Source organism: Nicotiana tabacum, chromosome 15 (genome assembly GCF_000715075.1).
Source record: "Nicotiana tabacum cultivar K326 chromosome 15, ASM71507v2, whole genome shotgun sequence".
NCBI lineage: Eukaryota > Viridiplantae > Streptophyta > Magnoliopsida > Solanales > Solanaceae > Nicotiana > Nicotiana tabacum.
The window spans coordinates 82,274,801-82,284,145 of record NC_134094.1 but is presented as its reverse complement, the minus strand read 5'-3'; the positions used below and the strand labels follow the sequence as shown (position 1 = coordinate 82,284,145).

The 9,345-nt window shown below is 37.9% G+C and overlaps 1 protein-coding gene across 1 annotated transcript; it reads right to left on the bottom strand.

Annotated features, from left to right (window-relative positions):
• Window positions 1–393: 393 nt before the first annotated feature.
• Window positions 394–8,715, bottom strand: LOC107762963 (PHD finger protein ING2). The gene is made up of 7 exons (XM_016581366.2): window positions 8,524–8,715; window positions 8,334–8,405; window positions 7,011–7,204; window positions 2,504–2,567; window positions 1,762–2,018; window positions 1,590–1,628; window positions 394–825 (listed from the first exon to the last, which is right to left on the bottom strand). Exons 1-7 carry the CDS (start codon window positions 8,567–8,569, stop codon window positions 721–723), a joined length of 777 nt encoding a protein of 258 aa, XP_016436852.1. The 5' UTR covers window positions 8,570–8,715; the 3' UTR covers window positions 394–720.
• Window positions 8,716–9,345: the final 630 nt, after the last annotated feature.

Here is a 9,345-nt window from a genome sequence, read left to right as displayed (position 1 = left end):
TTACTAGCAGCGACAGATGTAGAACTTCAACTGCGAGTGCATTTGAAACCACTAATTTCGACTTGAATTATATATATGTAAACATTGATATTTATTTATACAAGATTTGCATTCATTACTGTGAATGCAAAATCCAGCAAGCACAAGTAAAAACTTGATTGAATCTGTATTTCTGACTTCAGTATTTGAATCTGTATGAGATGGATCAAGAGAAAAACTTATCCTAGCAAATGTACTCCACGCAATAAATCATGTCAATTCCTATATTTAAGTGATATATTAAGATGAAAATACATAATTATTTACCATTATTAAGTGATAACGCTCATGTAAAAAGCACGTGACATGCTAATAGCTGTCCTGTTTGCTACTCCAAAAAGAAATGAAAAGGCATTCACAAACAAATAGCAACACTTGGAGTTCATCATGCAGCGTTGAGAAATTTTGGTTCCTCTGGTAGATATATGCTTAAACATGTACAAAGCAATCTCATCCCATGACTGTAAAACCAGGGATCATGAGATGGATGATGCACTTATCTGACCACCCTTTCTTCCCTCTCTCTCTTATGCACATATCTACGGTACCAAATTTGACCATTAACAGAATAGGTACATTTCTTTATGAAAAGAGACACTAGGAGAGCATAAACTATCAAAGATCCCTTCAAAAATTAATGTGGAAGGAATTACAACACACATAAAAGGTTGTGTACTTTAATCAATGTGGTAGTTGTCTGCAGGTCGGACAGTACCACTTCCCTTTAAATCTTGTCTCCGGTGTGAGCCCAACACATGAGTAGTGAAACCATTCACCTCCTTGGCACTGTCAAAAAAACCCCAAACTCAGATCAATAACGGGAAGGTAATTGTTATAGCAAGAAGAAGTGACTCATCCAATCACATGAACACGAATACTCGCATTATGCACCACCAGTGTTAAAATTATGAATTTAGTGATCACTGAATTACATGAGTCAAAGTCAAAAGGGCTCCCGTATAAACAAATTGAACAGGGATCTACTTCAAATGTAAGGTTCTGCAATTGTATACTATGTAATAACTTCCTATATAATGCAAGTATTTGAAGTCCACCATACGTATGTATGTATGTCATATGGTACATTATCCATGCTCATGAAAAGGATTTTGAAGAATGTCTAATGGGGAATGCTCCAGGCTATAGTAGGCTAGAATTTGGGTAAACATGATACGGAACTAAGCCAGTCCATGGCAGATTCTGTAAAAGCCAAAATATGAATAAGACTTGAGGTGTAAGATTTATCTTGCCATGAAACCACACAATCTCTTAATTTTCATAAGAAAATCTTCTTTTTTACCATCTGCTCTACTTGCCTTCAAATCATTTCACCAATAATACTTGTCACGAGCAAATAGTCATGCTTGTTATTTTCTAAAATGAGCCGATATGCATTAAAATATAAAAAGACAATTAACTCGAGTTGGGTTCTAGCAAATAGCAATAAATTCACCATATTCCCTAATGACAGAGGTGTATAGAGAAGATAAATGAAATGGTGCGATCAAGTGAAGGTCACAAACAATAACCATTGCACAAAGGGGGCCTACATTTTCGTTGTCGCAAGCAATCATATCTCCAAAGGATACCTGAAGAATCAATAGCTTCAGAAGTTAGCAAAACATTTGTACACAATAATACAATGATGATAAATGTAGATCGATAATTGAACATCAGCAACTTTAGCACATAAAAGCAAATTGAGCTATCAGAAATTGAGACCTGATGGCACACACAGTAGGTGGGTTCATTTGGATCAATGGGTTGTTCAACATCAACAGGAGAAGCAAAATCTTTCTTATGACTGCCAGGAGGAGGCATAAGATCGTAATCTCTGTCACGTTCTCGGTCCCAATCCCAGTCCCTGTACTCAAGCCTCTTTGATTGAGGTGTTACATACGGTCCTTTGCGCTTCTCAGTCTTAAGAACCAAAGGTAATGGAGGAAGGATAGGAGGTTCATCGGCAGGTAGCTTTCCCTCTGCAGAAGTCCAAAAGTCAAAAGATGAACTACAGAAAAAAAAAAAAGGGAGGTTAAAGTTGAGCCTTGCGTTCAACTTTTCAGAAAAGAAATAATGAACCTTGTATTGCTATGAAAATCAAAATTCTAAGGGGCAATCACTACCTAAAAAATCCCAGTGCCCAGTATAGAAGATACCAAACATTATATTTACTATGTTTAGCAGCACGGAAGGTAAATCCACGGTGCTGTCTGAGGAACCCGAAAAAACTTTTGCTCAAATGAAGAGCGCTTTATTACAGCAAAGATTTGAACACAAATCCAATATTGATGAATCGCATAGAGCAAATCTTGATGAAACCCACAGAGCAAATTTTGATGTGTCTCCGAAGTTTTGCTGTAATAAAGCACTTTTCGCATCAAAATTTGATGAAACCCAAAGATAACTTCCAAGAGAATATTGGAGCACATGCTAAGACTTGAGAGCTCGGAAACATTTACCGCACCTTGCTTAAGATCTTCAGCAAAGTTGGTAAGATCTTCATCTAAGCGCTTGATGTGGCTATCTATCTGAAGAAGAAACCAGAATAAGCTGAGAGCAGTCTTACAATCAGAAAGAAAGATTTACAGGTAAATAAATGATCAAATTATTCAACTACTATGTTTAGCAACGAAAACTGAAACAGATGCAAGTACAATCATTACAAATTTCACAATGACAAGGTACTGTGACAACAAAAGGCTATTATTAGTTTCAAGAGAATCTGATCTTTAATTATGCCAAAGAAAGAGGAAAAGAAATCTGACAATTAGTCCACTTCTGACAAAATTAATTTTGTCTTTAGATTAATGTTTAAGGAAAAAGATAATTGTCATACAAATTGCCTATAGCTGAAAGAAGTTAATAAGAATAACCTGCAAAAGATTTAGTAATTTGGCAAGCAAGAGAGGAATCTGTTGTGCAATTATGAGTTATTATGGCCAGTTTAAATTGTTCTTATATTCTGCATTCACATTATATCTTGAGCAACCTTTTTGTTTTTCCTTACAGCTCAATTCATTTATTAATTTCCTATTTCTTTCTGCAATATTTCATATCGAAGAAGCAACAACAACATACCAAGTGTAATCCCACATTGTGGGGTCTGGGAAGGGTAAAGTGTACGCAGACATTACCCCTACCTTGTTGTTGGGGGATAGAGAGTCTGTTTCCGAAAGACCCTTGGCTCAAGAAAAACAATTCTCAACGGGTTTGAACAGGAAAACAGTAATAAGGAGATCATGTCGGAAATACTAAAGAAAGAACATTAACAACAAAAATAACAAAGCATTAACATAATGATATTAGGTTTAAAGTATGTGTATTAATATGCATATCGCCTAGCATTTTACTCATATTTTGAGGAAATTGTATGTGTAATTCGTGGTATTTTTATGTGTAGGAGTCACCCCGAAGCAATGTGGGACGAAAGTGCATGATTTGAAGCAAAAAGAGAACAAAGCGAAAAAACCACCCCGGCTAGCGCCCAGGCAGACGCACTTCTTGGGGCGCAGAAAACAGTTGCAAAATTTTTGGGGTGATTGCCCAACGCAGGGCCAGCGCTGACCTGGACGATGGGTGACGGGATTTTTTCCCACTTTGCTCAGGACAAGGTCTTTTTCGGTCCTACACACCCCCAACTCGTATAAAAAGAAGTCTAAACCTATTTTGGAGGGGGAGAGACCACTTTGAGAGGAAAACACAAGCACGGAACACTCGGGCGCAAGGATTCTCAGTTTTTCTTCATCTTTCTTAATATTTTCAACCATTCAAACACTTGTGAAATTGTTTAACATTACCATGAGTGACTAAGAATCATAAATTCTGGGGTTGTGATTTAACCATGAATATTGTTGTTCGAAGTTGACTTTACCTTTGATTATTATTCGCTAATATATGGTTGTTTCTTCAATTCTGTGTTTGATTGCTTGATTGTCTGGCCAACAGTTAGGTTATATTTACTATCTATGCTATGCTTTGGAAAGCTACGCCTAGATTAGAGAAGAATTGAGGAGGGCATGATCTTAACTCTAATGTGGGGGAGCGGATTTGTGGCTAGAATAGGAATATACCTAATCACCATGCTTAATTTAACATCGTGATCTTAATGGGTTGTTGATAGATTGATTCCATAGGAATATATGCATTAAATCTATTTTGAATAGGGGAGTAGTAATTCGGGAGAATACTACGAGAGCAATTACTCGATTAATTAGCAACCATAAGCGAATTGCAGGAAAAGGAGAGTTAATTAGAACACAATAGGATTAGTGAATCGATCACAACCCTGGAATGCTTATCTCTATTGAATTCTCAACAACCATTTTCGGCTTGCTAAACTAGTTAATTATTACATTCTCTGCTTAGTTATAATCACACCACTCAAGTTTGTATTGACTCGATTGAATAACAATTTGAGTGAATTTAGTGGGTAGTTAAATACAAGTCTATGTGGGTTTAACACTCTACTTATCATTATATTACTTGTTGACAACGTATACTTGCGTGTGCATTTGGGAGCAACATATAACCATACAAGGGAAACAACAGATGCTACTGGACACCAAGAATAAGAAAATACTAAAATGATAATACTAGTACTGGTATGGAAAACAAAAAACAAACAACCAAAACAAACATAGCAGAGACGAAGTCCTAAACTCGACGGCCTACTAACCCTCCACCCTAATCTTCGATTTTTATATCTTTCCTAACTAAGTTCATGTCCTCGGTAAGCTGGAGACATGTCATGTCCTGTCTAATCACTTCTCCCCAATAATTATTCGGCCTACCTTTACCTTTCCTCAGACCCACAATAGCCAACCTCTGGCACTTCCTCACGGGGGCATCTATGCATTTCCTCTTCACATGCATGTACCACCTTAGCCTCACTTCCCTCATGTTATCGTCCACAGAAGCCACTACCACCTTGTCCTGAATAACTTCGTTTCTAATCATATCTCTTCTATTATGCTCACACATCCACCTCAACATCCTCATCTCCGCTACTTTCATCTTCTGAACATGAGAGTTCTTTACTAGCCAACACCCAGTCCCATATAACATAGCTGGTCTAACAACCACTCTATAGAACTTACCTTGAAGTCTTGGTGGCACCTTATTATCACACAAGACACTAGATGCGAGCTTCCATTTCATTCACCTCACTCCAACATGATGTGTGACATCATCGTCAATCTCACTATTCCCTTTGATTGACCGATACTTGGAACTTTCTCTTAGGGATGACTTGCGTATCCATCATCACTTCTACATATGCCTCATGGATTATATCACTGAACTTGCACTCCAGGTACTCCGTCTTAGTCCTACTCAACCTGAAGCCTTTAGACTCTAGGGTTTCTCTCCAGACCTCCAGTCTCGCGTTAATTCCGTTGCGCATCTCGTCTACCAATATTATGCCATCTACAAATAGCACACCGTGGCACCTCCCCTTGAATATGTCGCACCAATACATCCATCACCAAGGAAAAATGAAATGGGCTAAGGGTTGATACCTGGTGCAACCCAATGACAACTGGGAAGTACCCTGAGTCTCCTCCCACTGCTTACTCGGGTTTTGATCCCATCGTACATGTCCTTAATCGCCCTAATGTATGCCACGGGTACACCTCTTGCCTCCAAACATATCCATATAACCTCCCTCGGAACTTCGTCGAATGCCTTTTCTAAGTCAATAAACACCATATGTAAGTCTCTTTTTTTTCCCTATACTGCTCCACCAACCTCCTAACAAGATGAATGGCTTCTGTAGTAGATCGCGCCGACATGAATCTAAATTGGTTTTCGGAGAAAAACACCCCCTCCTCACCCTAATCTCGACCACTCTTTCCCAAATTTTCATCGTGTGGCTAAGCAGCTTGATACCCTTATAGTCGTTGCAATTTTGAATATCCCCCTTGTTCTTGTACAACGAAATCATTGTACTCCACCTCCATTCTTCGGGCATCTTTGCCGTCCTAAATATAACACTAAATAACCTAGTCAGCCACTCCACACCTGCCTTGCCTGCGCTTTTCCAAAATTCCACTGGTATCTCGCCTGGCCCGGTCGCTCTTCCCCGACTCATCTTATGCATAGCCCCCCGCAACCTCCTCAAATTTTATATGCCTACAATACCTAAAATCATGATGCCTTTCGGAGTGTTCTAAATCACCCAGCACAATATTCATGTCTCCCCCCCCAATTCAAGAGTTTATGGAAGTATGTCTACCATCTTCGCCTAATGAGTGCCTCATCAACCAATACTTTGCCTTCCTCGTCTTTGATGCACTTCACTTGGTCCAGGTCTCGGGTCCTCCTCTCGCTTGCCTTAGCGAGCCTGTACAGCTTCTTTTCCCCACCTTTGTCCCCTAGTTCCACATACAAGCGTTCAAAGGCAGTCGTTTTTGCCGCCGAAACTGCTGACTTTGCTTCCTTCTTCGTAGTCTTATACCCCTCCAAGTTCATCCTCCTTTCCTCCTCGTCTTGCTCTCCACTAGCTTCGTGTAGGCCACCTTCTTGGCTTCCACTTTCATATCGAAGTGCAAATTTATTTTATTTCCTATTCTAACATAGTGAATTCTTCATCCTTATTTCTTGGTCCCTCTTAATAAACTTCACCATTGGCTTCGATAAACGATAACAAAATATGCCAATAATAAACCACAAGGAATTTGCCCAAAAGCATTTTCCAGTGAAAGGGAGATTGGCAGCAACTAGATGTTACACTCAAATGAAAACAATCATCGCTAAAATGCTATGGAAGACATAAGCTTAAATAAAGAACAAAAAGAGAAAAGTATTCAATTATTCTTGCCGTAAGAAGATTAATCACAAAAAGCAGAAAGAAAGACTGCAATAGTTACAAGAATCACGAGTGCAGCAAAAGGTCAAGTTCCATAAAACAGGGACAAGAAAACTTTGAGGAATACAGCACATCAGTGAGAAGCCGAATACAATAAGAAGCTTACAATATCATGAGCTTGTCGAGCAAGTAAAACCTTCTCAGTGCAAAGGCTTAAGGCATTGTCCTGGTTTGCTTCAATCTCCTTCCTCAATTTCTCAAAAGCCTCATCGTCATCATAATTGTATTTCCTTGATCCCTGATTCTGAGAAGCTAATCCTAGGCAGTAATTGGTCTGCTGCCTAGTCTGATTTATTATTCCTTCATTTTCCATTTCATATTACAGATTGTACACCCATTACATTACTAAACTTAGAAAAAAAAAAAAAAAAAAAAAAAAAGTGCGACTATGAAAGCAGAAAGTAATCCATTAATTCCATTTTTTTTCTGGGACTCATTCTTTGTTTGTCCGTCCCAGAAAGATCAACACATTCATATTTAGAAAATATTTAATTTTTACAATCCAATTTTGCCCTTCCTTTAGATGCTCTTATCAGAACTAACATGACTTGTTGTAAGCCTCATTGCAACCAAAAAAAAAAAGACTAGTTGCCTACAGAAGGTACTTTTAGCATTTTACGCATATTAAGCTGTCAAAATTTTCCTTTTTCTTTTTTAGATAAACTCAATGCCCAATCAAACTTCGCCGAACAAATTGGGGACAATTGGAGTATTCCTATGTTCTGGTTTATCTTATACATTGATAGCTTTATTTATTGGGTAACAAGCAATAAAGCTCACTGAAGCCCTGAAGCTCAGGTTGTACATTGTGCCTCACTTAATTGGCGCTTTAGTGTAGACGTTAATGTGTGTCTACCTTCACCGACAGGGTTCTTTAAGGACACAACATGACATATATGGTTTTTAAGTATAGCTTTTCCATTCTTTTGTGCAAATAAATATTGTTTCTGTTCAAGTTATGTTTCCTTTTTTTATTTTTCTTCATTGGCGCTTTTCTTTGCTAAAGCCCACCCTTTAATTGAGCTATGCACTTAAAGCTCCAACAACCTCTGGCACTGTTTTGTGCTTTCCTCTTTTGGCTACTCTGATTGGAAGAAAAATAAATGTCTATAATTACTAGTTGACAACCAGGAAATAAAGGGGGATCTTAACACAAATAGCTGTCCGGATTCACCATTTAGTTTTCCTAGCCGATATACATAGATTATACACTGATTATACATGTTTATACACATATTACACATGGATTATACATATATCATACATCCATAGGCTATTTTAAGTTTAAGCAGTTTAGTGCGCGACTATTTAGGTTAATTTTTCAACAACAAAAATCAACTAACCTGCTATAGCAGATTAAATATAATGATTGCGTGTTTTTTTTTTACACTGTGAGTATATATAAGTTAATTTCTTAGAAAGGGCATACCTTGAGAACGCTCATCGAGTTCTCTAATGGTGTTAAGAAGCCGCTGAAGCTCAGCAGGCAATGTGCTTGAATCTGTTTTTTAACACAAAATTTTATTAATTAGTGACGTAAAATTCAAGCCTTTCAACTTTAAACTGAGCCAAAAGTAAAGCAGAAAAAAAAAAGGATTAATTCGAAATCGGAAACTTACATTCCAAGTAATCATCGACGAAAACTCCGGTTCTGGCGATCGCCATTGTCGTCGGGATGAATTTGATTTTACGATATTAGGGTTTTGAGGAGGGAAGGGAAATTAGGAATTAGGTTTAACGACGATGTTTATTCGAAAATGTTCTTCTCCGCACCTATTTCCCAATTTTTCCTTTTTTTTCTTTATCAAGGGAAATATGAAAAGAACACTATATTTAGGCCTCATTTGTTTGCACTTATCCGAGTTTTGTATCTTGATGTTCAATCTTAGACATTAAGTGTTTGTTTTTAAAGTTTAAATATTAATTATTCAGATCTTAATCATTAGGTGTGTTTATTTTTTTAACTTCATAATCACTTAATGGGTGTGAATATGTGTATATGATTAAAATTTATAACAAAGACTTAATATCATTAAAATAGTATCATCCATATTCATTATTAACTGCCGCCACTGCCTACCATTATCAACTACCACCATACCACACACCACCACCATACTCAACCACCACCACTACCATCATCCTCAATCATAGCATCCACCATTATCGACTACCACCACTCACCATCCCCACCACTCCCACCATCATCATTCTCAACCACAACCAACACTCATCCACCTCAACTACCACAACTAACCACCCCATCACCAGCAGCAATCATAGTTGGCACTGTCCAGCATTATAAACTGCCACCATCCACCATCACCTTCCTCAATCACAAACAGTGGCAGACCCATGTGGTGGCTAACGGGTTCAACTGAACTCGCTTCACTAAAAACTAATATTGTGTATATGTATAAATTAGGATTAAAACTGTGTAA

Excerpts from the sequence above, each read along its gene's own strand:
- LOC107762963 (XM_016581366.2), bottom strand. The coding sequence starts at position 8,569 with ATGGCGATCGCCAGAACCGGAGTTTTCGTCGATGATTACTTGGAAT. Across the intron at positions 8,406-8,523 it reads CGTCGATGATTACTTGGAAT|ATTCAAGCACATTGCCTGCT; the intron begins GTAAGTTTCCGA and ends GTTAAAAAACAG. Across the intron at positions 2,019-2,503 it reads TGCTGAAGATCTTAAGCAAG|AGGGAAAGCTACCTGCCGAT; the intron begins GTGCGGTAAATG and ends GGACTTCTGCAG.